Here is a 19,522-nt window from a genome sequence, read left to right on the forward strand (position 1 = left end):
AGTATTATAGTAGTTATATTCTTGTATATAGGAGTAGTATTATAGTAGTTATATTCTTGTATATAGGAGCAGTATTATAGTAGTTATATTCTTGTATATAGGAGCAGTCTTATAGTAGTTATATTCTTGTATATAGGAGACAGTATTATAATAGTTATATTCTTGTATATAGGAGGCAGTATTATAGTAGTTATATTCTTGTATATAGGAGGTAGTATTATAGTAGTTATATTCTTGTATATAGGAGCAGTATTATAGTAGTTATATTCTTGTATATAGGAGTAGTATTATAGTAGTTATATTCTTGTATGTAGGAGCAGTATTATAGTAGTTATATTCTTGTATATAGGAGGCAGTATTATAGTAGTTATATTCTTGTATATAGGAGTAGTATTATAGTAGTTATATTCTTGTATATAGGAGCAGTATTATAGTAGTTATATTCTTGTATATAGGAGCAGTCTTATAGTAGTTATATTCTTGTATATAGGAGACAGTATTATAATAGTTATATTCTTGTATATAGGAGGCAGTATTATAGTAGTTATATTCTTGTATATAGGAGGCAGTATTATAGTAGTTATATTATTGTATATAGGAGCAGTATTATAGTAGTTATATTCTTGTATATAGGAGCAGTATTATAGTAGTTATATTCTTGTATATAGGAGCAGTATTATAGTAGTTATATTCTTGTATATAGGAGCAGTATTATAGTAGTTATATTCTTGTATATAGGAGCAGTATTATAGTAGTTATATTCTTGTATATAGGAGGTAGTATTATAGTAGTTATATTCTTGTATATAGGAGGTAGTATTATAGTAGTTATATTCTTGTATATAGGAGCAGTATTATAGTAGTTATATTCTTGTATATAGGAGCAGTATTATAGTAGTTATATTCTTGTATATAGGAGCAGTATTATAGTAGTTATATTCTTGTATATAGGAGCAGTATTATAGTAGTTATATTCTTGTATATAGGAGAAGTATTATAGTAGTTATAGTCTTGTATATAGGAGCAGTATTATAGTAGATATATTCTTGTATATAGGGGGCAGTATAATAGTTCATTTTTTGTATATATCCATGCAGCTAAGCCACACGATCTGCATGAGCGAATAAGGCTGGTCATAAGGTGGTCATATTACATTTTTTAACGTAATTTTAATTATTTTGAGCAATAAATAATAACTTAGATTCACTGTCCTGGGCGATCACACCCTCACATCATGTAAATTCCACACTCCTCTCTGTCACCACAAAGTAAAATGAAGTTTCCCACATCCCTTTACTCCCCCATTACATGGGGTCCCTCTAGAAGTGCTGAGGCAGCATCTCTGTGGCCCCAGTCGGGTGAATGCGGCAATTAGTTCACCTCGTCCGAAAATAGACTCTCATTGTTGGAAGTTAGTCGAGGAAAGATTGTATACAGTCTATTCATCTGATCCTGGGAAAGCTGGATGGAAGCCAATATGGCCAACACTGACATAGATCTAAATAGGTCGCTGATGCTGCATGGGAAAGCTGGATCTGGATAACAACTAAAAGCCAGAGTTTATTGCTTTAGTTGTTATCACCCAACTTTTCCACAGACCATTTGTTGGAATTTGGCTGTCATTGGGTACTTAATGGGGGATACTATGTAATAGGGGCATCTACCTAATATGAGGTTCCCTACCTGACCATCTAACTTTTCAGGGCTTCTACTTAATAGGGGGATTTGATACCTACATACTGGGGGCTTTAGCTTAATAGAGGGATTTCCTACCTACTTACTGGGGCCTTCTTCCTAATGGTGGTGGTGGGGGGTTCATACCTACTGGGTGCTTCTACCTTAGGTGGGGGTTCTTTTACCTAATAGGGGGATTACTTACCTACTGGGCTCTTCTACCTTATAGGGGGGGGTATTGCCTAGCTACTGGGGGGGGGGTTTACCTCATAGGGGGATTACTCATCTATTGGGGGATTCTACCTTATAGAGGAGATTACATACCTACTGTGGGCTTCTACCTCATGGGGGGTTACCTACCTACTGGGGGGCTTCTACCTCATGGGAGAAATTATCTACCTATCTTCTGGAGGCTTCTACCGTATAGAGAAGTTTCCCTACCTACTTACTGTGAGCTTTTACGTAATAGAGATTATCTACCTATAGGGTAGATAATAGGGGGGATTACCTACCTACTTGGATCTTGTACCCAATAGGGGACAGATTACTTACCTACTTGGGGATTTTACCTAATAGCCTAACCTATTGGGGGCTTCTACCTATTTAGGGGGGCTAGGTACCTACTCGATGTTTCTACCTAATAGGGGAAGGATTACCTACCTAGTGAAGACTTCAATCTAATGGGGGAATTACCTATCTACTGGGGGATTCTACCAACTATGGGGGGATTACTTACCTATTGGGGGCTTCTTCCTAATAGGGGATTCCCTACTTACTAATGCCTTTTACCTAATAGGCAGGGATTCCATACTTTCTGGTGTCTTTTTCCTAATGGGATGGATTACCTACCTACTGGGGGCTACTACCTAATAGAGGAGATTACCTACCTACCTACTGGGGACATATCTTTGTTGTGAATGTCAGTGAGGGCCTCATGTTCGGCTTTCACCTAAGGCTTCACAACGTTTAGAGACACCTCTGCTGTCACATGACATTAAAATAAAGTATCCGTATTCGTACTCGGTATCTGGACATCCCTAAATATAACCATAGATTTGAAAACTTAAGTTTTATGCAAAGTTACCCGATTGTTTTTCACTTGTCTTTAAAGTGGAATTGTGCCCGATGCGAATGCCAGGGCGGGTTATGTCACGGGGCGCACATGGCGGTATCGATATCCCGTCGGATGGCGAGGTCTCTGCATGCCCCGCGTTGTGCAACCCCTCCGGGTAAGTGAATGTTGATTTACGAGACAAGCTGGGATATTAGATAGGCCCTGTAATTGATATGGCGGGCAGGGCACACGTGGGCGCTGCTCGCTGGCACTCCCATCAAGATGATTTCTGGAATTCTGATCAGTCTGATCCTGCTGTTTCGGGGCCCCTTTCATCCCAGACGCTTGGTTTCCACGCTGCGCTCTCCTTGGCAGACACCACTATAATGTTTTTTTTTACTAAAGAGAATATTGATGAGAATATCTCCGGCCGCTGCCAAGTATATGTTGTGCGCCGCTGCAGGCTAGGAATCAGAACTTTTTTTAATTTTTAATTTTTGTTTCTTTTAATTGATACAGAAATGTTATGTATTCAGTAGAGATGAGCGAACTTACAGTAAATTCGATTCGTCACGAACTTCTCGGCTCGGCAGTTGATGACTTATCCTGCATAAATTAGCTCAGCTTTCAGGTGCTCCCGTGGGCTGGAAAAGGTGGATACAGTCCTAGGAGACTCTTTTTTAGGACTGTATCCACCTTTTCCAGCCCACCGGAGCACCTGAAGGCTGAACTAATTTATGCAGGATAAGTCATCAACTGCCGAGCCGAGAAGTTCGTGACGAATCGAATTTACTGTAAGTTCGCTCATCTCTAGTATTCAGTTTAGGGGAAGGATCACAGCAGTGCGGAGTATTTCAGGAGAAGATCTTAGAGCAGTGTTTCTCAACCTGAGTGCCTCCAGCTGTTGCAAAACTACAACTCCCAGCATGCCCGGACAGTGTGCAGATCATGTGTGTGTGTTTATATATACAGTGACCCCTCGACCTACGATGGCCCCGACATACGATCATTTCAGCATACGATCACTCTGAGGCCATCGCATGTTGAAGGCAGCATCAACATACGATGCTTTTGTATGTCGGGGGCCATCGCGTAAACGGCTATCCGGCAGCGCAGTCTGCTTCATCTGCCGCCGGATAGCCGTTTACGGTGCCCCGTGAGCTCTGGTGATGTCACTTACCTGTCCTCGGGGCTCCGGCGCATCTTCTTCGGGATCCTCTGCATCGTCGGCGCTCTCCATCGACGTCATCACGTCGCTGCACACGCCGTCCCGTCATCCAATAGGAGCGGCGTGCGTAGCGACGTGATGGCAGCGACGGAGAGCTAGGATCCTGGGGAAGCAGAGGCCTTGCCGGAGCGTCGGGGACACCCTGGGGACGAGGCGACATCGATGGACGGCGACATCCCGGGCAGCGGTGACGGTCCAGCGCGGCGGGGACAGGTGTGTACAACTTCCTCTAACAGTGGTCTACAACCTGCGGACCTCCAGATGTTGCAAAACTACAACACCCAGCATGCCCAGACAGCCGTTGGCTGTCCGGGCATGCTGGGTGTTGTAGTTTTGCAACATCTAGAGGTCCGCAGGTTGTAGACTACTGTCCTATACTTAACATTGCACGGATCCCTCAACATGCGATGGTTTCAACAAACGATGGTCCATTTGGAACGGATTACCATCGTATGTTGAGGGACCACTGTATATTAACAAGAAAGGAAATGGAAATGAAACTGAAAGTAAACAGGTGTTACAGCAGCACAGAATATTTCAGGAAATGGCGGATTTATTAGAATACCCAGTAGGAAATGGGATTTGAAAAGATTCGACAATTACCCAGTAATTCCACTTTATGTGAATCTTTCTAAGCAATATGGGGGGGGGGGGGAAGAGAGAGAACTTGGGTTGCTATGGCAACGGGCTGAAAAGTGAGCGAGCGATGATTGAGGAGACAAGAGGATGAGATTGTCCGTGAAGAGGCCATCGCCGAATCTTCTCCGCCCCCCTGTACTGAGAAGAGGGGGCTAAGCTACTCACCCATACACTCTAGGCACACAATTTGGTGTTCAGGGTCCTGGGAGAGCTAGAGCTATTGCTTTTTACCCAGCTTTTCCTGAAACTGGAGTTGTTTAAAGCTGGAAAAATTGGTTGCTTTCTTTCAGAAACAGCGCCACACCTGTATGCTGGTGGTGAGTGGTATTGCAGCTCGGCCTTATTCAGTGGAGCTGCGCTGCAATGCCAGACGCAACCTATGAACAGGTGTGGCGCTGTTCCTGGGGAAAAGCAGCCATATTTTTCTAAATTTGGACCCTCCTTTAAGTATGTAATGGAAAGCTGGGTACCAAAATGGGCCCTCACGGTTACAGAACAGATAGGGGCGCCCACAGACCTAGATATAGGGTTCACGCATCGGGCCCCTTCTCCAGCAGGTGTTGTGTTAGTAATAAGTTTCTATTGCGCTGTAAAAATAAACATAACCGTATAAACAGCGGCATATTTCCATGGGACGCCCCTTGCTGGCAGCCCAGGAATGCAGAGTTTTATCTGACTACTCCTTCATTCCAGCGTCCGCACATCTCCTACAGTCTTCACCTCCACAGTAGTTATGAAATCCTGAAATTCTCTGTGCTGCTGGGGGTCCCTGTTCCTTCCAATGTGTGGTCTCCTGCTTCACCTCCTTCTGCCAGTGTTTTCCAGCCAGGGTGCCTCCAGCTGTTGCAAAACTACAACTCCCAGCATTGGCTGTCCGGGCATGCTGGGAGTTGTAATTTTGCAACAGCTGGAGGCACCCTGGCTGGAAAACACTGTTCCTTTCCCAACATCAGTGCACTACACCCCTGCCTCCTTTTCCTAACATCACATGAGCATTAGGAATCAATACTCTACTTTCCTGAAATACTCTGTGCTGCTGTGGGCCCGCTCCATCCAGTGTTGTGCATGTATGGCTTGCCTCCATTCCTCTCCCAGTACTAGTGCACTACCCCTGCTTTTTTCTACCAACAAGGGTCCCACGGAAACAATACCTATTCCCTTAAAGGGGTACTCCGGTGGAATTATTATTTTTTTTAACCAACTGATGCCAGAAAGTTGAACAGATTTGTAAATGACTTCTATTTTAAAATCTGTCTGATCACAGTGCTCTCTGCTGACACCTCAGTCCATTTTAGGAACTGTCCAGAGTATGAGCAAATCCCCATAGCAAACCTATCCTAAACCTGCTCTGGACAGTTCCTGACATGGACAGAGGTGTCAGCAGAGAGCACTGTGGTCAGACAGAAAGGAAATTGAAAAAGAAAAGAACTTCATCTGGAGCATACAGCAGCTGATAAGTACTGGAAGGATTTAGATTTTTAAATAGAAGTAATTTACAAATCTATAACATTTTCTGGCATCTGTTGATTTAAAAAAAAAATGTTTTCCAGCAGAGTACCCCTTTAAATACTTTGTTCTGCTGTGACGCCTGCTTCTTCCACTATGTAACTGAGTGTGACCCTCCGCTTCCCCTCCATCGTGACACAGTTCGCAGTCCTGTCCCTAATATCATCACAAAATAGGTCGCTGTTCTCTGCTAGACTTGAATACCCCAATTCTGAAATACTCTGTGCTGCTGAGCACTCTGCTTTTTTCATTAGTTGTGACTAGAGATGAGCGAACTTACAGTAAATTCGATTCGTCACGAACTTCTCGGCTCGGCAGTTGATGACTTTTCCTGCATAAATTAGTTCAGCTTTCAGGTGCTCCGGTGGGCTGGAAAAGGTGGATACAGTCCTAGGAGACTTTCCTAGGACTGTATCCACCTTTTCCAGCCCACCGGAGCACCTGAAGGCTGAACTAATTTACGCAGGATAAGTCATCAACTGCCGAGCCGAGAAGTTCGTGACGAATTGAATTTACTGTAAGTTCGCTCATCTTTAGTCGTGACCATCCGCTTCCCCTACGTCATGCTGCCCGTGGCATATACAGTCCTGACTTTAATATCAACACATAACAGGTCACTGCTCTCAACAAGACTAGCTCACCCCTCTGCTGAAACACTCTGTGCTGCTGTTATCATTTCCACGATCAGGGGGAGCCACAGATCAGTGCTGGTTTTTCGCGCCATTTTGTGTACGATGTCATGTGACATTTGGCAGTGGGGGAGGATGCGGTGGCCCCCAGGGCCCCGGATGAATTTTACATGAACTCTTTTGTATTGTGTGGATTTTGTGAAGGGATGAACACGTTTTAGGAATAAACTTTCCTCACGTGTGCACCCCTCCCCTCCCCCTCTCCGCCCCGGGATGATTTCCTTCTTGATCTGTTTGTTTAGGATCCTGGAACACGGGATTGAATTGCAAGATGTCAGCAAAGTGAAATTTTTTTTTTTTTTAGGGGGGGTGGGGGTGCAGGCGGGGTGCCTCCCTCCAGCCGGGGCTCTGCTGCTCTTGGCAGGTACAAGGATCTTTAATTTCCTACAGATGGTTCCAATTGGCGCAGGACTTGTTAAATTTGCACAGACAGAAATCTACAGCAGGCCTGCGTTACATCGTGTCGGGGTGGGACATACAGGATTTAGGGGGGACGGATGGGAGCGCACTGGTCAAGTGGGGACAATTCCCTCCCCTCTGTAACTATTAGCCTATTGTAATTCTGACATACAACATGAATCAGGAGGGGCAGGATGAGCAAGTGCTATAGATCCTATATGTCTGGCTTATTGACCCCACCCAATAATCCAGTGTTTCCCAACCAGGGGGCCTCCAGCCTGTTGTAAAACTACAACTCCCAGCATGCCCGGTTGGGAGGCCCCCTTGTTGGAAAACACTGCAATAATCAGTCGCCGCTCACATATCTAGTATTTTGTAACTTATTGCAAAACTTATTTTGCGGTCTCTGGGAAAAGCTGGGTGACCACCCATAAAGCTGCCTTTGCAGCACAAGCATGTTAGCCAGTTTCTCAGAGCCTAGTTATATAAATGATACATCCCGTGCTTACTTATCTTTCTAAAACTAGGCAGATTTGTCATTCAGGACCCTGGGAAAGCTGGGTAAGCACTCACACAGCCACCACTTAAAGCTCCCACACACAGTCTTGTTATATAATGATACATCCACCACTTTACATATTACTGATTAACTAGGAATTCATGACTCAGGGAAAGCTGAGTGAGCACCCGCACAGCCACTGCTTACAGCTCCCACACACAGTCTTGTTATACAGTGATACATCCTCAGTTTAACATATTACAGATTAACTCTGCATTTATGACTTTGGGAAAGCTGGGTGACCACTCATATGTGATATGGCGGGGTGTGAGATGCAGGGCAGATGTTGTTACCCTAGGAGCAGATGGTATTTACCCCCTTGTGTTCGTGACGCCAGGGCTTGGTTTAGCCTTAACCACCAGAAGGTATACCGCTAGATCCTGGGCTAGGCACGGGAGCTATAAAGACACTGACACCAACGGTAGCTTTACTGAGGGTAGACAGATGGTAAAGTCTATACAGTTCAGCCAGGGCCCAAGGAGGTGACCAGTGACACAGAGGCCTTGCAGGCTTGCTGGGACTTGTAGTTGGACAGGAGAATTTTGTGCAGGCTACGCTAGATAGACAGATGACTTGACTTGACTGACTTGTGACTGACAGGACGGTGACTTTATCTTGCTTGCACTTGACTTGTGGCTCCTGGATTCCACCCAGGGTTTATTAGCAGGGAGCCCATAGGTCACCTGTGGGGTCATCTGGTCACTGGTACCTCCTGGGTAACAAATCAATCACATGGTACATTTTATTAAAGGCATAACACGTACTTTTAATATACAACATATACAGTGATCCCTCAACTTACAATGGCCTCAACATACAATAGTTTCAACATACAATGGTCTTTTCTGGACCATTGTAACTTGAAACCAGACTCAACATACAATGTACAGACAGTCCAGATCTGTGAAACGTGTCACAACTGGAGGAACTGACCAATCAGAATGGGCATTTACTGGTAAATCACCTCTATTACTGAAGTGCATGCAATGGCTGGCTGGCTGGCTGGTAGCGCCCCCTACAGTACAGGGAGGAACTACAAGTTCTGTACTACTCCTTACCTGTGCCAGGATTAGCTGCTCCTTTTGGACATCAAGTTAGGGTGGCTCCATTTGTGACCCTGAAGAAGCTCCTGTCCTCTACATAAACCATTGTCTCCCAACCAGGGTGCCTCCAGCTGTTGCAAAACTACAACTCCCAGCATGCCCGGACAGCCAACGGCTGTCCGGGCATGCTGGGAGTTGTAGTTTTGCAACAGCTGGAGGCACCCTGGTTGGGAAACACTGACATAGACCGTGATTTACAGCTCCCAGCAGATCTTTATTACTTTTATATGTAAGGACTTGCTTTATCTGTATTAGTTATATATTTATTTTTCTTTAATCCTCACTTTTTCCTATTTTTGGATGACATTTTGGGGGCTTCAGAACCAATTACCAGGTTTCCATAGAGTTATGGTCTCAACTTACAATGGTTTCAACATACAATGGTCGTCCTGGAACCAATTAATATTGTAACTTGAGGGACCACTGTATACAAATGAGGAAACCACTAAAGGGGATACTGAGGGACACTGCCTGACAGGACAGGAAAGGTACGGGGCAACACCATCCCGTACTGGGCCACCTTACATAAAGTTACCTTTACAGCTCCACAAGTATGTCATGTAACGGTTCATCCCCTGCTTACTTGTCTCTGCTAAACTTTATAGATTTGTCAATGAGGATCACATTACAATTTTTGCATCCATCGACCGCATCGTTGATCGTCACGACTGTAGCCCATAGCAACCAGTCAGAGTCCAACCTTTTCCTTAGCACTAAATCCCCCTCATTGTTAGGCGGGGTGTACGCCACACTCGGGCTGTATGTCTGAGCAATACACATGAACGCTCTACTTAGCTGAATGTGCATGGGCATTAGGAAGGGCAGGGATGAACAGATATAGACCCATATAAGCCTAAAGGTGTATGGGCAACTTTACAGCACAAATGGCGGCACGTTTTCACACGTTGTTGTCTGTTCTAATAATGAAAAAAAAATATTTAATAGATACATCTAAATTAGTATTTCCCAACCAGTGTGCCTCCAGCTGTTGCAAAACTACAACCCCCAGCATGCCCGGACAACCAAAGGTTGTCCGGGCATGCTGGGGGTTGTAGTTTTGCAACAGCTGGAGGCACCCTGGTTAGGAAACACTGGTCTAGATGTATGATTCCGTTTAATTTTCAAGGTATGAACCAGTCGGATGTAAAAATCGTGAAAAAAGTGTGAAAAATTTCCAATTGTCTGAGTGATTTAATCCGCGTTTGTTTTTTTCTGCAGTTTACCGTGACGCGGTTTCCCCCCGCCGAACATGACGTGACGTCTGAAGGAGCGCAGCCCAGAACCCCCTGCCGCCTCCCGCCCTCATCATGGAGCTCAAAGTATGGGTAGACGGGGTCCAGAGAATCGTCTGCGGGGTGACGGAGGCGACCACCTGCCAAGAAGTTGTCATCGCCCTGGCGCAGGCCATAGGTGAGGCCTGGGGTGGGTTTTGGTGGCGGGTTGCTCGATTTTTTTTTAAAGAACCGTGACCGAAATGACGGTTCTTTAATGGTTGCTATGGGCAACAAGGTCAGTCTGTTACTAGGGAAAGCAGGGTGACAATAAATTTGGAAATATATTAGACAAGGTTTTCAGGAGCCTGGGAAAGCTGGGTGACAAGCCCGGTGGAGGATTACGGATAAACGTATAATCCTAATCATGGGTTAACTTCAACGCCGAAGCCGTTTTGTGTCTGGTGAAGTGTTATTGGTGGAATGTGCCCAATGGCAGGAAAACCAGATGGCGTCCACATTTGCAGGGGGAACCAGATGTGCGCTCCTTCCCGTGTGTTATGTCTAATAAGGTCCCGTCGGGGGAGCGTTTAGTGCCGGACACCTGCTCTCCGATGTGCGTTTTGTATCGGGGGGGGGGGGAGACACGTCAGCAATGTAACACAGGGGAAAGACATTGGTGTAGTTGCTCATAGCAACAAGATTCCAACCTGGTTGCTATGGGTAACTGCTCCACCTTTCCTTAGAGCCAAATCCCCCCATTGTTAAGCGGGGTACACATGTACGTGAAAGGGGGTCACCCTCATGGAAAGCCAGGTAGTTGCTAGGCAACCTGGGACAATATACCTTCGACATATACCCCAAACATGGTGTAGGCCGCATGCGCACCAGAGCACATACAGAATTTGTATCCTAAATTCAAAGGGGAGAATTCTCCTCAAACTTTCCTCCATGTTTGAACATGATTTTAGAATTACGTGTGTTGTTTTTTTTTCTGCTGCGAAACGACCTAAGCGCCGACCGTCATCTTGGAAAAGTTAGGACCCAGCATGTGTCCCTCAGCCATCTCCTTTTTACCAGAGAGGGGCTACACGATCCTAAACCGGATCCCTGCCTTCAGCAGGACCCATCTAAAATGAACACTGAGAATGTGAGCCTAAAAACGTCGGCCATTTTTGTTTTTACAGTCACGTGATCATCCAGTGAAAACAGAAGGACACCATTTTGCCCAGGGTGCCAAGCAACGAACGATCAGGCTTGTACCTACAGCCACATGTACTGTGACGCATCCCTCACGCCTTTTATGTTCGTGCACATTCAGCTGAGCAGAGCGTACTTGTGTTTTCAATAGGGAAAAAGTAGTTTCCCGACTCTCCTGGCAGTGGCTTATCTTGTGGGGGGAGGGGAGAAAGGATTGGCCATGTTGTATTCCATCTACCATTGGGGGTAAAAGGGCAGGAGAGTGGTGACCCGGTTCGGTTTTTCCATAATTTTGAATACGTAATTTATAAATCTGTTTAACTTTCTGGCACCAGTTGATTAAAAAAATATATATATAAAGTTTTCCACCGGAGTACCCCTTTAATCTCTAGAGTAATGTTTCCAAACTGTGGACCTCCAGCTGTTGCAAAACTAAAAAGCCCAGCATGCCCGGACAGCCGAAGGCTGTCCGGGCATGCTGGGCTTTGTAGTTCTGCAACAGCTGGAGGTACCCTGGTTGGGAAACTCTCCAGAATGTTACCCTAATCAAAAAACATTGATGCGTCCCCAAAGTGTGGCGTGACAAATAGAGCTCTGCTACATCTGTACCATGTAATTCATTACAGAGAGCAGAGGTCGCAACTAGAGATGAGCGAACTTACAGTAAATTTGATTCGTCACGAACTTCTCCACTCGGCAGTTGTTGACTTTTCCTGCATAAATTATTTCAACTTTCAGGTGCTCCCGTGGGCTGGAAAAGGTGGATACAGTCCTAGGAGACTCTTTCCTAGGACTGTATTCACCTTTTCCAGCCCACCGGAAAGCTGAACTAATTTATGCAGGAAAAGCCAGCAACCGCCGAGCCGTGAAGTTCGTGACGAATCGAATTTACTGTAAGTTTGCTCATCTCTAGTCGCAACCATAGAGTTCCTACAATTATATCCCTAAAAATCGTACAGAACGGTAATTCTAGACGTGTCCACCGACTACCATCGAAAATCATATCTTACACATTCGCCAATTTTGGTCAGTTTAGACTGCGGAATTTTTCCATAGTGTGAACCTTGACTTATTGTTTACAGCAGAAAGCGGCAATTCCGGAGGAGGCAGCTGTAAATGGAATCTCCCTCAAATTTCCATAGTGTGAACAGGGCCTTAGGCTCTAACAGTAGTAATTAGCAAATCGGCAATTGGCCTAATGGGTCCCTATGGCCGGCGAGTCATGGGTCACAATTCGCATCGTCGGGTGTCAAAAAAAATCAGAATTAAAAAAAAAAAAGGCCGCTGTTGCTTTAAATGTAAGCGGCTTGCCAGTACTGTGTACATAAGACTTGGCGGTAATCCCGATTAGGAAGTTTCTTTCCTTCTTAGGACACGTTACCTGCGAAGCTTTTCAGAATGACCTCAACAGTAGAGACTTTTTCCATTAGCGCGCGCCTGCGGGTCAACCCGGAAGAGCGACGTCCAGCGATCGCCATGCAGCCGCCCCTGCCATAGTCCTGCATGTATAATTTGGCACAGAGCCCCCAGAAGATATCATTTAGCTGGGATATCTGGTTCTGGGAAAGCTGAGTGCCTATCAATACCTCCATCATTAGAGCTCCCCTCCAGAGGATGTCATCCATCTTTTCTGGAATCCTGAATGAAAAATCAGTCTAACTTTGCGGCACTATGTAAATGGAGGACAGTCTACTGGAGATGTGTCTTTCTGGGGAGAATCAGCGCAATCTGCCCTGGACAGCAAGGCTTAAGGGGTACTCCGGTGAAAAACTATTTTTTTTATTTTTTTTTTAACTCAACTGATGCCAAAAAGTTAAACAGATTTGTAAAGTACTTCTATTAAAAAATCTTAAACCTTCCAGTACTTATTAGCATCTGTATTGTACAGTGGAAATTCTTTTCTTTTTGGATTTCTTTTCTGTCACGACCGCAGTGCTCTCTGCTGACACCTCTGTCCATGTTAGGAACTGTCCAGAGCAGGAGAAAATCCCCATACTAAACATATGCTGCTCTGGACAGTTCCTAAAATGGACAGAGGTGTCAGCAGAGAGCACTGTGGTCATGGCAGAAAAGAAAACCCAAAAGAAAAGAATTTCCTCTGTTTTATACAGACGCTAATAAGTCCTGGAAGGATTAAGAATTTTTAATAGAAGTAATTTACAAATCTGTTTAATTTTCTGGAACCAGTTGATTTAAAAAAAATAAGTTTTCCACCGGAGTACCCCTTTAAATTTACAGAAAAGCAGGATGCATATTTTCTGCAGATTTGGGGAAATTGTGCAGAAGTTGACTACAGAGTAAAGTCTGTTCTTTTTGGATTTATTTTCTGTCTGTCCACAGTGCTCTCTGCTGACACCTCTGTTTGTGTCAGGAACTGTCCAGAGCAGGAGAAAATCCCCATAGCAAACATATGCTGCTCTGGACAGTTCCTAAAATGGACAGAGGTGTCAGTAGAGAGCACTGTGGACAGACAGAAAAGACATTTAAAAAGAAAAGAATTTCCTCTGTAGTATTCAGCAGCTAATGAGTACTGGAAGGACTAAAGGGGTTATCCAGGAAAAAAACTTTTTCCTGGCTCCAGAAAGTTAAGCAGAATTGTAAATTACTTCTATTAAAAAATCTTAATCCTTTCAGTACTTATGAGCTGCTGAAGTTGAGTTGTTCCTTTCTGTCTAAGTGTTCTCTGATGACACCTGTCTCGGGAACTGTTCAGAGTAGAAGCAAATCCCCATAGCAAACCTCTTCTACTCTGTGCAGTTCCCGAGACAAGCAGAGATGTCAGCAGAGAGCACTGTTTCCAGACAGATAAGAACAACTTAATCCTTCCAAGAATTATCAGCTGCTGAAGTTAAGATTTTTTAATGGAAGTAATTTACAAATCCGTTTAACTTTTTGGCACCAGTTGATTTAAAAAAAAAATAATAATAAAATTCCACCGGCGTACCCCTTTAAATCATATAAACTAATATGCTAAATGGTCGAATCGCATGGGTCTAACCATCTTATCTGTCAGACGTAGGGCAGTAGGTTTTAACACATTTTTGTGCGTTTTATTTTTTTTTTCAAATTGTATCCATTTATAATGTTTTTTCGATCTAGAGACTTTTTTTTTTCTAGAAAAAAATAAAATAAAAACACCATCAAAAATCGTGTATGGTTTAACGGATCGCAACCTACAATGTTAAGATCCAGTGTGATTGACATAGACAATAATGTAAAAAATAAATAAATATATCAATACAATTTAAAGGGTATTTCCAGGAAATCCAACTGGCTCCAGAAAGTTAAACGGATTTGTAAATTACTTCTATTAAAAAAAATCTTCATCCTTCCAATAATTATCAGCTGCTGAAGTTGAGTTGTTCTTTTCTGTCTGGCAACAGTGCTCTCTGCTGACATCTCTGCTTGTCTCGGGAACTGCACAGAGTAGAAGAGGTTTGCTATGGGGATTTGCTACTACTCTGGACAGTTCCCGAGACAGGTGTCACCAGACAGCACTTAGACAGAAAAGAACAACTCAACCTCAGCAGCTCATAATTACTGAAAGGATTAAGATTTTTTTTTTTTAATAGAAGTAATTTACAAATCTGTTTAACTTTCTGGAGCCAGTTGATATATATAAAAAAAAGTTTTGTTTTTTTCCTGGAATACCCCTTTAAATCCGCTTTAGAAACGGGTCAGAAAAAAATTGTGGTCATCTGTGATTCTTCAGCCAAAAAAAAAAAAAATTGTGAAATGCAAATGGACAAAACTGTGTTTTTTGATCAGGGTAACACTCCTGAGCAATGCTTCCCAACCGAGGTGCCTCCAGCTGTTGCAAAACTACAGCTACCAGCATACCCGGGCATGCTGGGAGTTGTAGTTTTGCAACAGCTGGAGCCCTACAGTTTGGAGACCACTGCTCTACTGGCAGTGCCACCCAGCTGAATGACTTATCTGCCGCTTTATATAGTGAAATAATGTGTAAATTGCGTAATATGATGTCACGCGCCTTCTGATCTATGGTTTTATGAAACTGTATAACAGGATGATATAGACGTCAGGCGTGCGGGGGATGCGCTAGGATCGCCTACACTTATAAATGTCACGTCTCTTATTATGCTACAAACAGCCAAATTGTTTACAAATGGTTTTCTTAGCGCCGGCTTCAGAACCGAAAAAAACAAACAAAAAAATAATAAATCCTGCTATACCGTATTATCGTATTCAAAAATCTAAAACGTATATAGTGCGGTAAATTCTCCCTAGCAGGTAAGGGTCTGTTCACACTGCATTTGCAGTTGTCACAATTTTTATTTTTATTTTTTTTAGTTCTGAATTTTCCTCCCATCATGCCTCAGGGTGCTTCATATTTTTTATATTTGATGGTTTTGGGGAGGTTTTATGAGGCCTTTTTTTATAAGGAGGTACAGGGCTGTGGGGGGTATTGCTGTGATTATTGAGAAGGCATGAACTGCTGTTACTACTGGGGCAGAGGGGCAGCTAGCCTGGCTCTAACAATTGTAGTCTGATGTGACTACTGGTGAAGTGGTGGGAGGGTCTGATGTGACTACTGGTGAAGTGGTGGGAGGGTCTGATGTGACTACTGGTGAAGTGGTGGGAGGGTCTGATGTGACTACTGGTGAAGTGGTGGGAGGGTCTGATGTGACTACTGGTGAAGTGGTGGGAGGGTCTGATGTGACTACTGGTGAAGTGGTGGGAGGGTCTGATGTGACTACTGGTGAAGTGGTGAGAGGGTCTGATGTGACTACTGGTGAAGTGGTGGGAGGGTCTGATGTGACTACTGGTGAAGTGGTGGGAGAGTCTGATGTGACTACTGGTGAAGTGGTGAGAGGGTCTGATGTGACTACTGGTGAAGTGGTGAGAGGGTCTGATGTGACTACTGGTGAAGTGGTGAGAGGGTTATCTGTGACTATTGGGTAAGAAGAGGGTCTGATGTGACTACTGGGAAGTGGTGAGAGGGTCTGATGTGACTACTGGTGAAGTGGTGGGAGGGTCTGATGTGACTACTGGTGAAGTGGTGAGAGGGTCTGATGTGACTACTGGTGAAGTGGTGAGAGGGTTATCTGTGACTATTGGGTAAGAAGAGGGTCTGATGTGACTACTGGGAAGTGGTGAGAGGGTCTGATGTGACTACTGGTGAAGTGGTGAGAGGGTCTGATGTGACTACTGGTGAAGTGGTGGGAGGGTCTGATGTGACTACTGGTGAAGTGGTGAGAGGGTCTGATGTGACTACTGGTGAAGTGGTGGGAGGGTCTGATGTGACTACTGGTGAAGTGGTGGGAGGGTCTGATGTGACTACTGGTGAAGTGGTGGGAGGGTCTGATGTGACTACTGGTGAAGTGGTGAGAGGGTCTGATGTGACTACTGGTGAAGTGGTGAGAGGGTCTGATGTGACTACTGGTGAAGTGGTGAGAGGGTCTGATGTGACTACTGGTGAAGTGGTGAGAGGGTCTGATGTGACTACTGGTGAAGTGGTGAGAGGGTCTGATGTGACTACTGGTGAAGTGGTGGGAGGGTCTGATGTGACTACTGGTGAAGTGGTGAGAGGGTCTGATGTGACTACTGGTGAAGTGGTGAGAGGACCTGCTGTGACTACTGGTGAAGTGGTGAGAGGGTCTGATGTGACTACTGGTGAAGTGGTGGGAGGGTCTGATGTGACTACTGGTGAAGTGGTGAGAGGGTCTGATGTGACTACTGGTGAAGTGGTGAGAGGGTCTGATGTGACTACTGGCGAAGTGGTGAGAGGGTCTGATGTGACTACTGGCGAAGTGGTGAGAGGGTCTGATGTGACTACTGGTGAAGTGGTGGGCCTGCTGTGACTACTGGGGCAGAGGGTTTGCTTGCCTTGCAGTAACAATAGGGAGGAGTATGAGCTGGGTAAGGGCCTGTTGATGTGAAGTTTGGCCTGCTGTGACTACTGGGAAGAGGATAAGTGCGCCTGCTGTGGCTAGTGGCGCAGAAGGATGGCTAGCCTTGCTGTAACCACGAGGAGGGGGCATGAGCTGACTACTAGGAAGAGGATGAGAGGACCTGCGGTGACTACTGGGAAGTGAGTGAGAGGTCCTGCTGTGACTACTGGGGAAAAAGATGAGGTGGCCTGCTGTGACTATTGGGAAGTGGTGAGAGGGGCTGTTGTGACAAATGGGAAGTGGCGAGAGGACCTGCTGTGACTACTGGGAAGTGGCAAGAGGACCTGCTGTGACCACTGGGAAGTGGTGACTAATATGGAAGAGGATAAGAGGGTCTGCTGTGACTATGTGACTACTAGGAAGGTGGGTGAGAAGGCCTGCTGTGACTACTTTGGAAGTGGGTGAAAATACCTGCTGTGACTACTGTGGAAGTGGTGAGAGGGTCTGCTGTGACTACTGTGGAAATGGTGAGTGGGTCTGCTGTGACTACTGTGGAAGTGGTGAGAGGACCTGCTGTGACTACGGTGGAAGTGGTGAAAGGGTCTGCTGTGACTACTGGGAAGTGGTGAGAGGGACTGCTGTGACTACTAGGGAGAGGGCCTGCTGTGACTACTGGGAAGTGGTGAGAGGGTCTTCATTGACTACTATGGAGAGGGTCTGCTGTGACTGTGTCTACTGGCAAAGTGTGTGAGAAGGTCTGCTGTGGCTACTGTGGCAGTTGATGAGAGGGTCTGCTGTGACTACTATGGAGAGGGCCTGCTTGTGACTATCTGTCTACTGAGAAAATGTGTGAGAAGGTCTGCTGTGGAAGTTGATTAGAGGGTCTGCTGTGACTCCTGGGAGGTTTTAGGGATGTGCAATGACTACTGGGGATGTTGAGGGGATGACTACCATAACTACTGGGGATGTTGAGGGGATGACTACCATAACTACTGGGGATGTTGAGGGGATGACTACCATAACTACTGGGGATGTTGAGGGGATGACTACCATAACTACTGGGGATGTTGAGGGGATGACTACCATAACTACTGGGGATGTTGAGGGGATGACTACCATAACTACTGGGGATGTTGAGGGGATGACTACCATAACTGCTGGGGATGTTGAGGGGATGACTACCATAACTACTAGGGATGTTGAGGGGATGACTACCATAACTGCTGGGGATGTTGAGGGGATGACTACCATAACTCCTGGGGATGTTGAGGGGGTGACTACCATAACTACTGGGGATGTTGAGGGGGTGACCACCATAACTACTGGGGTGGCTTGGAGAAAGCACACTATGACTCCTGGAGATGTCGGGGTGACGTCTGCTTTGCCTACTAGGAATTGAATGTCGGCCTGAGACACATGTTCATGGAGGGAAATGGTGGTCACCCAGACCAGACACTTTACAGTTGCTAGGCAACATAGAACATAAAGGAGCACTCCTCATCTACAAAGTGGGCAGTCACCAATAATTTGTGCCTATCCCTTTAAATGCAGGAAATTACTCCTTCTCTCGCAGCTCCGAGCCTGTATACGGGGCCTCATTATCCCAGCGGCCTCACCACAATTTCCTGTGTCTAATCATTAAAAAAGATGCGGTCCTTTAAATAGTCATGTCTTGGCCCACCCCTCCCCGTCACACAGCTGCCTCCATTCAAAAACAGAGTGCTCGCTGGATGCGACAAATGCAATTACGACCCGTTCCTTTACGAATCTATGGATGAATCATCATTCTTCCGCTGCGTTTAGACATCACTTTAAGGGATTCTCTAGGAAATTTGCTCTCGTTTAAAGTAGAACTAGTCCTTAGCTGTGGCAGTGCCCCTAAAGTTTGGGCGGGGCTTCAGAATGATTGGCAGGTCTGTGCTATTAGGACACCTACCTGTAAACCTATATTCCCAACCTGTGGGCTCTGCAGCTATTGCAAAACTACAACTCCCAGCATTCCCTGAAATCCTGCGGCTGTCAGGGAATGCTGGGGGTTGTAGTTTTGCCTAGGGGTCGCAGCCCCGCCCCTTCCTAGAAACTTTCCCTTACAAACAAAACAAATATTCCTGGAGTAGGCCTGAACATTTCAGCTCCAATTAGGGCAGGGCGACCTTTGACCTCCCTCCTCCTGAGATCTGTGTTTTCCTTAATTTTACCGGTCCCGGCTTCAGAAGATTATTGGCGGCTCAGGGGGGCAGGGTAGGGGGAAGGGACACAAGTCCCGAATCGTAATCCCCCCAAGGGTAAGGACGTATGAGATGGATAGATATGAGATAGATAGATAGATAGATAGATAGATAGATAGATAGATAGATATGAGATAGATAGATATGAGATAGATATGAGATAGATAGATAGATAGATAGA

General features: G+C 45.2%; 1 protein-coding gene across 7 annotated transcripts in view; it reads left to right on the forward strand.

Annotated features, from left to right (window-relative positions):
• RASSF8 (Ras association domain family member 8) overlaps positions 1-19,522 on the forward strand; it is a 67,945-nt gene that overhangs the window by 38,510 nt on the left and 9,913 nt on the right. For 6 of the 7 annotated variants that reach the window (XM_056517602.1, XM_056517607.1, XM_056517603.1 and 3 more), the window contains one exon: positions 10,069-10,260. In XM_056517602.1, the coding sequence (XP_056373577.1) occupies positions 10,158-10,260 (103 nt within the window). In that variant the 5' untranslated portion in view covers positions 10,069-10,157. Of the gene's footprint in view, positions 1-9,439; positions 9,538-10,068; positions 10,261-19,522 lie in introns of those variants that run through there. The other variant, XM_056517606.1, reaches the window with a different exon arrangement.

This window comes from Hyla sarda, chromosome 4, assembly GCF_029499605.1.
Source record: "Hyla sarda isolate aHylSar1 chromosome 4, aHylSar1.hap1, whole genome shotgun sequence".
NCBI lineage: Eukaryota > Metazoa > Chordata > Amphibia > Anura > Hylidae > Hyla > Hyla sarda.